Genomic DNA, 15,912 nt, shown 5'->3' with positions numbered 1-15,912 from the left:
TTGTGGTCAGCAACACAGGAGCGCCGCAGGGGACTGGACTTTCTCCGGTCCTGTTCAGCCAACATACATCAGACTTCCAATACAACTCGGAGTCCTGCCACGTGCAAAAGTTTGCTGACGACACTGCTATGGTGGGCTGCATCAGGAAGGGGCAGGAGGAGGAGTATAGGAACCTAATCAAGGACTTTGTTAAATGGTGTGACTCAAACCACTTGCACCTGAATACCAGCAAAACCAAGGAGCTGGTGGTGGATTTAAGGAGGACCAGGCCCCTCATGGACCCCATGATCATCAGAGGTGACTGTGTAGAGGGTGCAGACCTAAAAATACCTGGGAGTGCAGCTGGATGATAAACTGGACTGGACTGCCAATACTGATGATCTGTGCAAGAGAGGACAGAGCTGACTATACTTCCTTAGAAGGCTGGCGTCCTTCAACATCTGCAATAAGATGCTGCAGATGTTTTATCAGACAGTTATGGCGAGTGCCCTCTTCTACGCGGTGGTGTGCTGGGGAGGCAGCATAAAGAAGAGGGACACCTCACGCCTGGACAAACTGGTGAGGAAGGCAGGCTGTATTGTAGGCATGGATTTATGAATTATGGTATTTGAGGAGTTACTATAGAGGGCCTATTTCACTTGCACGATTTGACTAAAAAATTTATCAGAATATCATCATCTCATAACAGGCTTAAGTTTCGAGTTTTGGTATTTTTCCATGTAGCCATTTTAGCTCTAGATCGTCCTCGAGAAACTGTGACACACACACACACACACACACACACATTATCAAGATATCGTTTACAGGACCCTAACACACATCGAGATCCATTGAAAACCAGAGATCGAAATTTTTGACGAATCTAAAGTTTTCGCTTCTCTCCCATAGACAATAGGTTATGGTGATGGTGGACACAAAGCAACAAATGTAAAAAATGACAGCACAGAAATCTCAAACAAAACAAAAATTAAATTTTAATAATAATAAAACAAAGGTTCAGACCAGAAATTATACAAGAATAATGATCCAAAAGGCTTTCAAATGTTAAAAATCATCACATTGAGATCCATAATAGTTAGCACGGCTTCCTCAAACTTCCAGAGTCCAAGGGTCTCATTTAGAACGCTCGGCTCGAAATGTGCGATTGTGATTTATAAACGGTAAATTGCATAGAATTGTGTATATGGCAGGTCTTATAGATTAATATTTTTGTTTTTTGGCGGACACATTTTCCCATTTTTTGCCATATGCGTATCACGTAAAGTTTAATAAATGAGGTGTAGGCAAAGCTTGTTTTGTCAAGCCCAAGGAAAGCCCTGGCTGGAATCACTGCTTCGCTACCAAAGGAACTTCAATTAACTCTTTCTAGGCAGACATCAACTTTTGTCAAAACTCGGGGGTAGAGGATGGTAATCAGCCGTAAACGCCGATAAAACTCACTATTATGTTTTAGTTCGACTCTCTTCGATAGAAGGAAAGTTAGCTTCATTGATTGGACCTCGATTACCTGCGCATGTGTGAGTAGCAAGGAGCAAACAACCTCTAAAATGGCATCGGCATCTAGCGAGAGAAAGCAAAATATTTGATGGACGACATTTTGAGTATTATCGCCGAATTGGACTCTGACTTTTCGGACTCCGATTTTGATGCAAGTGATCTGAAGATGGGGGATTGAAAACGAAAGTGAGGTACCGGCTTCAGATGATCAGTCCCCAGTTGACTTTGGTGCTGGACGCGGCAACGTTTGCCTGGGAGGACCGCCACTTGCAATTTTGGTTTGTACCTCTTGTCATTGCGTCGCACTGCCATATGAAGCTTTAGAGGCCAGGCAGGCGGCCCGCCTCACATTCCTACCGGCCATTGAGCTGCCCCTGCACAGCCACCAGAGACACTGAACGGGCGGCGTCAGCAGCCACAACAGACGTTTTACGTTGATTTACGTGTGAAACCTTTACTAGGTGTGCTTTTCAGAAAACGGAGTTGCCTGCAAAAATTATTCAGCCCTCAAAGAGTTAATTAAGTGCAAACAAAGGGTCTGAATTCTTGTGTCAATGTAACCGTGCAGTCTTTTTATTTTTTATTTCTAATAAATTAGCAAAAATTTCTAAACTCCGGTTTCTGCATTGTTATTTTGAGGTATTGAGTGCTGCTTGATGAGGGAAAAAGAAAATGAATTTAATCAATTTTAGATGCAACATAAAACGTGAACAAAGCAAAGTGGTCTGAAGACTTTCGTAATCCGCTGTACAGCCAGGAAAACGTTGTGAACAGGAGAAAACTCCAACTTTATTTAGAGAAAGTTCATGTGCTGGTCTCTTAGTGAATAAAAGACACAAATTGTAGCCAGTACCAGACACTTCTGTTCATTATAAGTGACCAGCGCACTCGGCTCAGTCCAGTGATGACCGCAATGGCCACGTTTTATATTGCAATCGAGTTCTTCACCCGAGAGGCTCATTGACGGCTACCCTTGAAATCCTGAACTTTGATTTTTTGTCGTTTCTGCATTGGGTGTGTGAATTCAAAAGGGCAAACATTTGTCAAAGGCCCTGATTAACAATGGGACTCAATTCTCCACAAGGATCCATCGACCCTCACTGGCTCATTACTTTGTCTCTAACCCTGCAGCAGACGGGTTCGGGGTGATTGACAATAAAAGAATCACTTCATCACTCTGCTAACTGTGTGAACCGACGTCCTTAGGTCAGAATTGAACTTCCCATTTTAAAAAATTGATTTAAACAGAAGAGTCGTAACAGCCTTAAAAAACAGATAGTCCTGTGAAAAAGTAAGTGCCCCCACATGGAACCTGTTGACCTTTTCAACATATCTATATACTAGCGACTGGGAGGCCCATCGAATCGGGCTACAAATTCTACGTTTGTGAAATCCATATTTTCTCTCCAAAGAATGATTTGTTGTTTTAAGTCCTTGAAATGATTTTGTTATCATGGCACTGATTTGTGCTTAACGTAGACCTTTTCGGCCGATGTAATGAAGAGCTTCCCGTTTAAACGGGGCGGCGAGACGTGAACTCAGCTCTTCGGCGCACCAAATTTGATTTTTTCCGGCAAACAAATTTTCAAAAGAAACCGTAATTTACGACTCTAAGCAGAGTCGGATTAATAATTATGTTTGGCGCGGTCATTTTAGATCTGAGATCGGCCAAAATTTTAACAATGACCGTTGTTAATACCCAGCCGTCATTGCTCAATTTGCCAATTGATGTCAGAAGGACGGTTGACAAAACCGAACTGCCCAAAGATAGATTTCGACATACCAAGCAAACAGCAATACGTTCTAAATTACTTACTGTACGGTTCCGGAGCGGTTAAAGGGTTTAAGTCAGTCGACGATGTTAGTCCTGGAAAGTACGCCCCACCAAACCAACGTTCCAAAAACCAACCGAACTTACTGCGTCCGCTTCTGCTACGTGATGTTCTAACTACAGAGGCAGAGTCCCATTGCATGGTTCTAACTTGTATTGAGTCGAGGTATTGACGCGAATGCAATAGATATTCCTATATATAATTTGATACTATCCATATGTATCTATATATATATATATATATCTATATTATATTAAAAAATTTGGGGTCGAGATTTGATCATCTCGGGGAGACACTTTGAAGTCCCGCAAGACTACTTGCACGTCACGCCCTACTTACAAACAATTTCTCGAAGACACTTTAACGTCCCGGGAAACAAGGAAGTGAGACAAAAGGACAGCTGCTGTACAGGCTTTTAAACAATCGTCGTGCAGCGCAACATGCAGTTCGGTAGCAGCAGCAGCAAGCCAGCATCCGATTCGTTCGCATCTTCTCAGCGTGCGTTCAGCCTCCTAGTATACAGTATATATCTATCTCTCATAAATATATATATATATATTTTATATATAATCCTAAGCCTAAAAGTGTAATGATTTTGTGCAATGATTTTATGTCACGCTTTAAATCAGGCTAATTTTAAAACCTACATATATAAGTTTCGTATCACTCTTTTCAGAATTTATCGAACTTTAACGTGATGCTGTTAGAGTTTCAGATTCTTATTCCGTTTTTAAATTACAGAATAAAAAAATATCAAGAACTCATGTCCCGCGAGATGAGAATTGATGCCAAGAGATTTAACTACACCCGGAGCCAGGAAATAAAAGACAAAGAGTAGTACAGCTGCTGTACAGGCTTTTAAATGTTCGAAGCGTCGCACAAGATGCAGATCGCGTGAAATGGCAGCAGCAGTAAGCCAGCAGATGATCGAGCAAAGAGGAGGTTAAAAAAAAAAAATTACTATTTGTTTCCTATTGTATCACCGTTTAAGAGGGGGTTTCAGAGGAGCGACTGCGTCTCCTTGGGGTGCGTTCAGCAACCCTCTTCACAACATAAGTGGCAAAGACATGAAGTGGCATAGTGCAGGCCGGGGGGTGTTTAGTGAGCAAAGCAAGTAAGGGGTGAACCCCCTAGTCTATATCTATATATGTATATATACTGTAAAGGACAGCTGGGTTCCATGCCCGGCAGGGACGCTCCTGCTGCTTATGTTCCGAGGGAGCGACCATGGGCATTCCAGTACCTTCCCCGGGACGCTTGGTGGCAGCCTGCCTGGCTGACTTTGATTCCCCAACCACCCGCAGGGCTCCATGGGAGATGGAGTCCTCCACAGCCTGGTTGGGGGCTCAGGTGGCCGCTAGGGGGAGCTGCATGGACTCAGCCAGAGGTGCAATTAGGACCAGATGGTCAAGCACCTGGAACACTTCCGGGTGGGTTATAAAAAGGGCCAGCCACCACCACTCAAGGATCTAGAATCGGAATGAAGAGGAAAAGGTTGCCTGGGAGGAGTGGTGGTGCCAGAGGAAGGACTGCTGTATTGGGTTGCCTATTTAAGTGCTTTTGGGACTGTGTATTGCCTGTGGGTCGCGGGGAAGACGTGCGCCCACGGGTGAAAAAAAATAAAAGCCTGTGTTGTTGTTACCTGTGCTTCTGCGTAGTCTGTGCCAGGTCGGGCGCTATATAGCGCCGTTCACAATACCCAGTATCTCTCCATAGGCACATGTCCAAACCAGCTCAATTACGCCTCTCTGACTTTGTCTCCCAACTGTAACATCTGAGCTGACCCTCTAATGTCCTCATTTCTAATCCTGTCGATCCTCGTCACACCCAGTGCAAATCTTAGCATCTTTAACTCTGCCACCTCCAGCTCTGTCTCCTGTGCCACCGTCCCCAGCCCATATAACACAGCTGGTCTCACTACCGTCCTGTAGACCTTCCCTTTCACTGTTGCTGATGCCCGTCTGTCACAAGTCAGTCCTCTTCTCCAGCCACTCCACCCTGGCTGCACTCTCTTCTTCATCTCTCTTCCACAATCCCCATCTTAATTAAATTCACTAAATCCAATCATTCACCACCACAACATTTATTCCGACAGCACATTTTAATACAAAGGACGGAGCCCAACGTGCTTTCAAACATGTCAAAGAAGAAGTCACACGCCAAGGAAAAAAAAACACACACACACAAATTCAATGTAGATAGCAGCATCGGCCCAACAGCAGGTTCCAAACCAGTATGGGGTGCCAGTCCACCACAGGGTTCAGTTGCTCATGCAGCTGCCAATCCATTCACACTGCACACGATCAGCTTGGGGCATTTGGACATTTGAAGAACATTCACACTCTGCTGCGCTGACAGAATTGAACGCAGATCTTGGGCAACGCCGAGGTGGCATCGCTCCGTATCTACCGTGCCTCCACATTATTTAAATTCAATGCTCGATTCAGAAAGGTCTGCGGCTTCACCATTTCCGTGCTTCTCTTTTTCGCAGCCTTCTCCCTCTCAAACATGTTGAAGGTTAAGCCTTGCCTGAAGCTTTCGACATTTTTCAAACCACCACATGTTTGCAGACTGGATGTCATTTTCAGGGAGACAGCTGAAGCGAGAGCAGAGACGCCGCTGCTGCTCCTTTCCGCTCTGCTCATAAGACAGGACGCTGCATTCGAATGGTCTGCTGACAAACATCCAAGCCGTGGTGGGCACACTGAAAACTATAAAGAGAAAAAGTAAATGATGATGACATGAATGATGTGGCTTAGCCGGTGCCCGATCCCAACTCGCTTTCTGGTGGGGTGCACACTGTCTTGAATGTTCTTTCCGTGTTTGCTTAGACATCCTCTCAAAATCCAAATGCCTGGATATGAGCGAAACTGGGTGAGCCCCTTGACTTGCTTCTTGCCTTGTGCCCATTCCTTCATAACACGCTCCAAAACCTGCTTAATCCAGTTCAGGGTTCTTATCGGACCGTCTTCCCACACCAAGAATATAATGAAGATCAGGTCAGCCTAAAAACTGGTGGTGTGGGGCAAGTCCTCACAGCACTGGACACAAGGCAAGAACCAACCTCAGAGAGGACACCAGCTCAGAACGTAGACTGGGCTAATGTTGGAAAGTCCACACAGGGAGAACATGCAGATTCCACATAGTAGGAGAAATAACATGGGGAGAATGTGCAGCCTCGGAAGAGGAGCTGCATGTTTGGAGAGAATCTGGAAGCTTGGGAGTTTTATACAAGAAGATTAAACACTAGAATCCCTGAAGCCTACAAAAAAAAACTCGTAATTCTGGGCCACCTTAAATCCCCTCGCACCTCCTGATCGGCGTCTTTTGTTTTGCAAATGTGATTATCAGCACAAGTAGCCTGCTATCCCATCCTCCCCACCGATGCAGCTGAAGTTCTCCCTGCTCAAGTCGGTTTATCTCGGTGTGAGGTGCCAGGAGTTGTAGAGGGTAAGTACAGCAGACCCCCCGGTGAAGTTGAAGCTGTGCCCGCATATTGGTGAAACAGGACAGTGAGGAGGGCCCTGCCCAACTCTCTACTCCTGACGTCATGTTGCCCCCTCCCCTCGGCCCACAGTCTCGGATTAGCATGAATATATCACTCCTGCAAGCGAACTATGATTCATAGTGCAATGAGAGAAGTCGCAAAATCAACCGGAATATTCAAGCAAATTATAGAAAGAAAAAAAAAAAAGATCTAAATCCGAGAAGTAGTTCTCTCGTTCGTGAACTAAGCGGAGTTAAGGTTACGCCCCAAGGCAGATGTGTGAGTGAGGAGTGCACCGCCCCTCCTACCCGCAGCCCAATGAGTCTCTCTCGGATTCGCGCTAATAAATCGGTACCGCAAGCAAACAATGATACATAGCGCGATGAGAGACGTCGCAGAATCAACGGAATGTTCCAGCAAATGATAGCAAAAAACCCGATCTAAATCCGTAAAGTAGTTCTCTCGTGAAAAGCGGACAGATAGACAAATGGGTCTAAAAAAAAAACAAAAGAAATTTCGTGCTTGGACCACGAAATTTTTCAAACTGTTTCTAAGCGAGCACCTATGGACCAAGGGTAACCAACATTCCAAATTTCAAGTCCCAGGTCCTCATGGTCCAGGAGATTTCGTGATGAGTAAGTCAGTGGTATTTGGCTTTTATATATATAGACTCTAATTTTCTGAGATACTGAATTGTGAGTTTTCATTACCTGTAGGCCATAATCAGCAAAACGAAAAGAGAAAAACGCTTGAAATATATGACTCTGTGTGTAATGATTCTATATATGAGTGTCACTTTTTGAATTGAATTACTGAAATAAATAATATTTCCGGGCCCCGGGTGTGGTTACATCTCTTTCTCGCAGGACGTATAACGCTGCTTGCATTGTGAAGGTTGGCTGAACGCATGCTAAGGAGATGCCGTCGGATCATCTGCTGTCTTTCTGCTGCTGGCGAGCTGCCTGTTCTGCTTGTCGCACGTCGTTGTTTTAAGAGCTGGGAGCACATGATGTGCAACAACTGCTAGGTTAGATGCCCGTAGACTTGTTTTAAATGATGGCTCACTGCCTTGTTTCACATAACGTTGTCAAAACAATACTTGTCCTTAATTTCCGGCCCCGGGCATGGTTACATCTCTTTCCTGCAAGATGTATAATGCTGCTCGCGTGAAGGGAAGGCAGCTGCTGTTACGCTGCCCGTCTATCATTTAAAAGCCTGTACAGCCGCTGTCCTTTTTGCCACTTCAGGTCTCTGCTGCTCGCATTGTGAAGAAGGGGGGGTTAGTGTGCTGGTGGCTGAACGCACGCAAGGAGAAGTGGTCGGATCATCTGCTGCGAGCTCCGTGTTTTGCTTGTCGCTTGTCATTGTTTTAAGAGCTGGAAGCAAGTTAAAGTGTCTCTCGCGGGACTTCAAATTGTCTTCTGATGAGATCACGTCTCGTCTCCCTAGTCTGCCTCCCCAAGATTTTTATTTATAATAGAGAGATATTCTAATTTATTGAGATGCGCCTGCATGTTGCTATTTGGAATGCATGCATTTCACGTGTGTTCTGTGTATGTGTAGGATGAAAGGAAATTCGAGGCAAGAAATGTTGAACACGTCCCTAAAACAGAAACGTTTTTCATGTTCTACTAATAATTGGCCAAACGCCGACGTGAAGTATATAATACGAGACGAATGAAGTCCTAATAGTGTATGTGCAAGGCCACTCCTCATTCAGGAAAAGATCCAAGTCGTCCCACGGGGTGGGAGGAGCCTTACCGAGACTAAGGTCATAAAGCTTTTGGAGCCGTGTGACGATGTGGGTTCTGGCTCCACACTCCCTTTGCTGTTGGAAGCACATGAACCCAACACCGTCGATAATGTTGCCGAGTGAGCCAGTCAATGGAGGCAAATAATTCCAGCAAGGGGAAGGTATACAAAAAGTGCAACAGTGGTTTTATTAAAAATCAACAAAACAAAAACAGTGTTCATAAATAGTGCAGTACTCTAAGATTCATTAAATGAAAACTAGGAGTAAAAACAATAAATAGAAAAAAAAAATCCTTAAAATCGGAGGTTAAAATCTTCTCTTGGAAGCAGTTTTAAAACACTAACAAACAAATCCGGTGCTCTTCTGTTAGCGTCTCACCTGCTAATCCCGTTTGGGCATCGCAGCAGGCAAGACGCTCTCTGCAGCTGCCCTCCTGAAACACACACACGAGACTGGAGACCTCCCGATCCCTGGCTTCGGTATGGCACTCATCCCAGTCCCGGAGAACTTGGTTTCCCACAACGGCCAGGTCGCTCACATTGGGGATTCCCACCACCAAGTCTCCCGACTTCCGCTGCCTTCCATGGCCTTCATGCGGCCAGTCGCCTTCCCTGGTCACTCCCGCTACCTGATCGCTCAGCGGGAGCGACATCAACACAAACACCTGGGTGTCGGCCTAACACCCAGCTTCCATGCAGCTGTCCACGAGCGCTCATTCGCTCGCCCGTCCGCTCGCTCTTCGCTGCTCTTTCTCACCGACCTGCTTCCTCTACTGCTCCCGATAACCTCCGTCCTCTCATTTCCTTTCTCTCTCCGATCGTTTCTTTTCCCCCCTTAAAACCGACTCGCGCTTCTTTTTAAAATGACGAGGGCCACAGCAGCTGCAGCATTAGCCGCGGGACAATCATGAATGTGGGCAGTTCCTCACCTGTGCACTAGGTGAGAAACGCCCACACCCTACGGATCGTCCCGCGGCCCACTATGGCCCAACGTCCCCTCACTAAGCCGCGAGCACATCGATTATTTATTAAAAATGAATGGCCTTTTCTCAACGAGCTGTGGACCCATAACACCACAAGCCGTTTCTGGACAAAGGCAGAACCGTGTTAAGGGAATGTGAAGCGATCACAAAGTCACTGGACTTTAGTGCGAGCATTCGAGTCACGGTAGAACCTGTAGAATGCACAAAGTAGGGCCAAAGGTATGTGGATATACCCCTCCAAATTATTGAGGTCAGTGCCCCTTATATATCAAGCATCTCAGAGTAGGGAAACAATCCTAATTGGCTCAAAATTTTCAGAATGAGGGAAATTTGGTCCTTCTTTTAGGAGGAGGAGTCCAAGCAGTTTATTGCATTTTCCCAATTTAGGCACCAGAGCATCATACGTCGCCACAGGTCCATGCCAGCAGTTGAAGGACAGAACTTAAGGTAAGGGGTTAGTATGGTTAGCGTGAAAGATAAATGGTTAAGGTTAGGGGTTAGTTGTGGTAAGGTTAGGGTTTGGTGAGGCTTAGCTTGTCTACGAGGGGGAGTCCAGCTAAAGTTAGAAAATGAGATTTATTCGAAAATGGAATGGACCTTCACAAAACTGATGCTGTCATTTCTTGATGTCGTCTCCCATCTCAATGCACTTGCGCCATCTACCTGGCAGTGCCCGGATTCCAGAAGAATAATGGACCCGAGTTAGTGTTGAACACTACATGAACATGAGGGACACTCCAGTCAGTAGTCCAACGTGAAGCCTGCTATTCAATCCAAGCAGCAGGGATTGCGGTTTCAAGGGGTCCATCTGCTGCCCACTCACTGCCAAGAACACCAAGGCTTGTCTGGAGAAACTGAAGTTTGATGTTTTACCACAACCTCCTTATTCGAAAGATTCGGCACCGTGTGATTTCCACCGTTTTGGACTGCTAAACAAAACATCTGGGTGGTCAAGACAGATGATGACGTGAAGAAAGCGGTGCACGAGTGGTGGTGAGGACAAGATAAAACCTTTCAATTCTGCGGGAATCCCGGCACTGCAAGTGCATTGAGAAAGGTGGAGACGACGTTGAGCAATGACACCATCACTTTTGTGAAGGTCCATTCAATTTTCTTATAAACCCAGTTTTCAAACTTTAGCTCGACTCCCCCTTGTATAAACGTTTATTACCAAACTGCTGGCCTAGACATGCGGAGATGTCACTTCCTTCCTGAAACTGCTGGCGTAGACCCACGGTTCTGCAGGTCGATCCATCTCAATTTAGGGGACAACTTCAAACTCCATCAGGATTTAGGAGAGCTTGCGAGTTGTTCCTAAACTGCTAGGAACTTCCAGAAGATGACGTTCAGGCAGAGATCGGCACGCACATCCCAGGAAAGGGCGGAATATTTTGGAAATGCTGGACAACGACAAAGGCGTAAAAAAGAGACCGATCTGACGGAGATGGAACAATATCTGTTAACACTTCATGTGATCTACTCGGGGAAGCCATACACTGTGAGCCGAGAGGTCACTGTTGATAACTTCACATGTTTTACTCAGACTTAAAGAAAACTCCACGTGAGGCGATGTTAAAGCAACCTGCAATCATGCAAATCGACGATTTTTCTGGAGTTGTTGGTTTGAATAATGGCACGCACATAACGATCATCGGGCAAGTCAGCATTTAGATGGTTTGGCTGCATTTCCCCGCTTGATTAAGGGTGTCGCCACTTCCTAGTTTCTCCGAAATGACCGCGTCACATTTGGAGACATCACCAAACGTTCACAATACCAGTCACAAAACCCCTTCAGAGTGAGACCACCCTAATCTTAAACCACAGTGCAACTAGACATTCGATGGCCATTTCTTCTTGATGTTGTGAGTGGGTTAGGGTTAGGGTGATGATGGGGCATGACGTGACTAACCTCATAGGTACTGCGGGCTGCAATTACACTCTGTTGGCAGATTTGTTGTAGATAGAGGAGAGATAGTTAAAGGAACTATATAATATAATATATATAATATTGTCTGCTTTTTTTTTTTTTCATTTTTCATTTTTATTACTATTTAATTTAATATTGTTTCTTTGTATCAGTATACTACTGCTGGATTATGTGAATTTCCCCTTGGGATTAATAAAGTATCTAATAGACAGATACAAATGAAAGGCACTATATAATAGATGGATAAAAATGAAGGTCACTACACAGTGTCACACACGGGCGCATGGGAGGAAGCTAAAGGGCTCAAAAGAAGTTAATTCCCAATCAGACCAGGGGGTGGCAGAGTGCACTAATCCTTTCTCTTATCTCCGCACAGACCAAATGCCGGAGATTCCGCCTGGCACCCAGGAAGACGTCACTTCCAGTTCCCCCTCCCAAGAAGCTGCAGCCCAATAACCTCATTTCTGGTTCCGGTCCCAAGATCCCTCCTCTTCCTGCCGTCCAACTATATATCCACCATATTCACTGACCTGTGCAGTTCTGCTTTGGACTCTTGTCTGTAAAGCCCATGTTCTCAACCGTTTTTTGTATTTTGCAGCCAATTCTCAAGTATACAGGAGACTGCACCGAACCTCGTTGTGTGTCAAAGCTTGATTATTTACCACAACAGGTGAAGAGATAGATGTTAAAGGCACTATATACAGTAGGTAGAGAGACAGAATGACGAAAGACACTATATAATAGACAGAGAGAAATGAAAGGCACTATATGATAGATGGATAAAAATGAAGGTCACTATACAGGTAAAGAGACAGAGAAAGAGAGACAGATAGAAAGAGAAAGATAGAGAGAGAGAGAGAGAGAGAAAGACAGATAGAGATAGAAAGAGAAAGAAAGAAAGACAGATAGAAAGAGAAAGAGAGAGACAGATAGATAGAGACAGAAAGAGAAAGAAAGAGAGAGACAGAAAGAGAAAGAAAGAGAGAGACAGATAGAAAGAGAGAAACAGAGAGAGACAGATAGAAAGAGAAAGAGAGAAACAGAGAGAGACAGATAGAAAGAGAAAGAAAGAGAGAGACAGATAGAAAAAGAAAGAGAAAGCTAGATAGAGACAGAGAGAGAAAGACAGATAGAGACAGACACACACAGAGAGAGAAAGATATAGAAAGAGAGAAACAGAGATAGAGAAAGATAGAAAGAGACAGAGAGAAACAGAAAGAGAGATAGAGAAAGAGAGACAGAGAGAGATGCTTTATTTCTCTTTTATGGAGGGAGATTTTCTGGTCTAAAGTTCTAAAACACCTCAGTTTTTCGTCAGATGTAATCAGCTGAAATGCAATGAATGACCTAAAATGGTAAATTGCCAGAGGTTTAAATTAAAATTTTAGGCTAGCAAAAAGTGAAAAAAGGAAATGTGAAGACAATTACAAATGGGCCTTCTGCAGAGAACAACTAATAGGTTACAACCTACAGATATTCGGCAGCATTTAAAGTCAATGAAGCCTTTCAAGTTGAAGCAAACTATTTGCACAGGTGTCCCAACTTCTGTTGATTACTTAAACCCCCCCCCGTCTGCCAGCCATAAAGCAAACTGTGTTACCACACTCTCTGAAGTACTGCTTGGACAATATTCCAGTGACAATGGCAAGAAAGTGGCAATTATCAAATGAAATGAGACAGAGCATTACTACCCTTAGAAGTGTAGGCCTTTCATTTAGAAAAATTGCAAAATAAAAAAAAAAATCAAAAGTGTCAGGGAGTCCAGTGGTGTCCGGCACAATCCAAAGGCAACTGAAAACTGTGAAGAAACTCTGATAGGAAGAGATCTGGCAGACCCAAAGTCACAAGCCAATCAGAAAACAAGTTTCTGAGGGTCACCAGCTTGCCTGGTGGGCACCACACAGCACAACAGCTTTAAGCACAGCTTAACAGGGCAGGATGACAAAAGCGAGTGTCACTTGAGACTTTGTGCCACAGGCGTTACAGGGTGAGTAGCAGGAACAAAGTCACCCTTAAAGGATACAATAGGGCCTTGAAATACCAGCTGTGGACTACTGCAGAATGTAAAGTCTTATGGACAGATGCATCCAAATTTGAAATGTTACATTCCTCACACAGGGTGTTTGTATTCCATCGATTTGGTGACAGGATGGTTCCTAAGTGTGCGACACCAACTGTCAAACACGGAGGAGCAAGTGTGATGGTCTGGGTCCTTTTACCGGAGGCAGAGTTGGTGACTGGCATTCTAAATCAAAACGGTTACCGCAGCGTTTTGTTGTACCACACAAATACCTTCTGGTCTGTGGCTAGTAGGTCAGGGGTTCATCCCACAGCACGACAATGACAAAGCATACCTCCATGCCATGTTAAAAAAGGGTACACTTCAAAATGTGGAATGCACAGCAGTCTCCAGACTTAAGCCCCAATGGGTTTGTTCCAGATGAACTGACGCATGCCCCCCATGTCAGTTTTCCTTGTAATAATCCAGACGCTTACGCGAGAAGTTATGTACATACATTTCAAGCCTGTTTTTCTGCCTATAAGCAAGGCCCATGGTTTTTAAGTGCAAACATGGAGAGATGCAGCATCTGAGCAAAAAAAAAAGGTAAAAAAGCAGCAGCGCTAATCACTGCGCCACCCACCATATTATGACGTTACATAAATCCTGTGTAGGCAGTCATAATTGCCACCTGTCTCGCTGTACGGGAATGAATACCCCATAATTATGACAAGACTAATGGGAAGAGAAAGCCAACAACTTTTTCCCCCAAAATAAACCGATCTGTCGCAGTGCTGACAAAATAAAAATAAAGAATCAGCTGAAGGTCGGCGGCGGCGGCGCAGTCGTGTCGCTTGTCTGGAACGGAGCAGAGCGCAGCGAGTCTTCATCGACTCTTATAATAAATGGTTTCTTAGAGAATTACATATTCTTCTTTCGATTCCATTTATGCTTGCTCTCCAGGCGTTCAAACAGGAGAAAGGATTTCTGTTTACCCTTCAAGTGCCAAAAAATGCAGACCAGGACCAACACAACCCCCCCTTCCCCCCGCATATTCTCTCAGCTGTAAAAAGTCAGAATGCTTACCAGCTGGCATTCTCCACCTCGGTTAAAAGGGGCTTTCTTCTTTAAAGGGATTCGACTTTTTTTTCTCGTATTGTATCTTTAATCAAGCAGACGTACACATCCAGAGTGGGAGGTGAAGGGGGGAGAAAGAGAGAGAGAGAGAGACAGGGTGGACGCTTCTTTACTTCGTGCTTTTCACCGATGGTCTCTTCATGCAATGTCTAGTGAAAACAATAATTAGGAAAAGACGTTAGTCACACCACAAAAAAAATAGTCATTTAGGGGAAAACGAGTCGCTGCCAGGTGTAAATCGGCTCATGTGAGCCGGCTTAGCAGACGTGTGCCCGATGCGCCCCCCTAGGCACACACTCGGCCGCAGTCTGGAAAAAAAAAAAGCTTACCCAACGCTTGTCCCTTTCATTTAGCGGACATGATCGCTCCGCTTTCTCCAGCACCTTAATCTCTTCCTGTAGCGAGGACGTTGTGTACCTTGTAGCCGAGCGTTTACAACCAGGAAGTGGAAGTGCCGATCGCGACTACTTCGTCTACTTTATCAGACGTTCGGCTCACAGGCCACTTGTTTCGTCTTTGGCCCTTGTCATTCCTCTGCTCCTCATTTCACCTGAGACATCATGTTGTCAATATGGTATCGCGGAATAAGGTGGGGTGGGGGGGAAAGTTCACCACCACAATAAAAACTGGGCAGTTCGCAAAGGTGTTTTGCTTCCGTTGATGTCAGCGTGGCGGAGCTTTCAAACCGAGGAAGTTGTCGCTCGGCACGGGCCGCCCCTCTCCGCGCCGCTGGAGCTGTCTGGCCGCTTGTAGGCACGATCGCTGGTCTCACCGGCCTTTAGCGCTGCCTTCGTGTATTCACAGGATTATTCTCGAGCCACAAGATGAACATATGACTGCATATCAGCTGAAAATGATACACTCTTATCTTTTGATTAATAATTCATTACAAGCCGGGAAACAGAGTGGCGTTGCAGTCAGCGCCCAGAGAATGTCTAAATGGAGTTTTCATGTTATTCCCATGTCTGTGTAGGATTTGTTTAGGTTTGTGTGGGTGTAGCTGGTGCTCCAGCTAATGTTGCTGCCAGAATAAGCTCACATCTCTAGGCAGTGTGAATCAAAGCCCATATGGAGTCCCAAACAAGATTCACCTCAGGCATCCCCATTCCCACCCAAACAAAAAGTCTGCAATAAAAGTGTGTCAGGGTAACTGTGTATCCATCAGGTTGATATTTCTCATTCCGACAGATGGCATACCACAAAAATCCAAACTGACAACTTTGCAAGTGTCCATGTTTCTTTGTGTCTACTTAGTTGCTATGTTTCTATCATTCCAACAGATGGGGCATCACAAAAGT

General features: G+C 45.0%; 1 protein-coding gene across 1 annotated transcript in view; it reads right to left on the bottom strand.

Moving 5' to 3' along the window:
• The window catches only part of efr3a (EFR3 homolog A (S. cerevisiae)), a 306,258-nt gene extending 290,841 nt beyond the window's left edge, over nucleotides 1–15,417 (bottom strand). Inside the window, exons 1-2 of the mRNA XM_039753984.1 lie at nucleotides 14,944–15,417; nucleotides 14,564–14,763 (exon numbers count right to left, since the gene is read on the bottom strand). Of these exons, the coding sequence (XP_039609918.1) occupies nucleotides 14,564–14,573 (10 nt within the window). The 5' untranslated portion in view covers nucleotides 14,574–14,763; nucleotides 14,944–15,417. The remainder of the gene's footprint in view (nucleotides 1–14,563; nucleotides 14,764–14,943) is intronic.
• Between the last annotated feature and the right edge of the window lie 495 nt (nucleotides 15,418–15,912).

The sequence above is a fragment of the Polypterus senegalus genome, chromosome 5, assembly GCF_016835505.1.
Source record: "Polypterus senegalus isolate Bchr_013 chromosome 5, ASM1683550v1, whole genome shotgun sequence".
Taxonomy (NCBI): domain Eukaryota; kingdom Metazoa; phylum Chordata; class Cladistia; order Polypteriformes; family Polypteridae; genus Polypterus; species Polypterus senegalus.
Note: the sequence above shows the minus strand (reverse complement) of the source record. Positions and strands in the feature narration are given on the sequence as shown.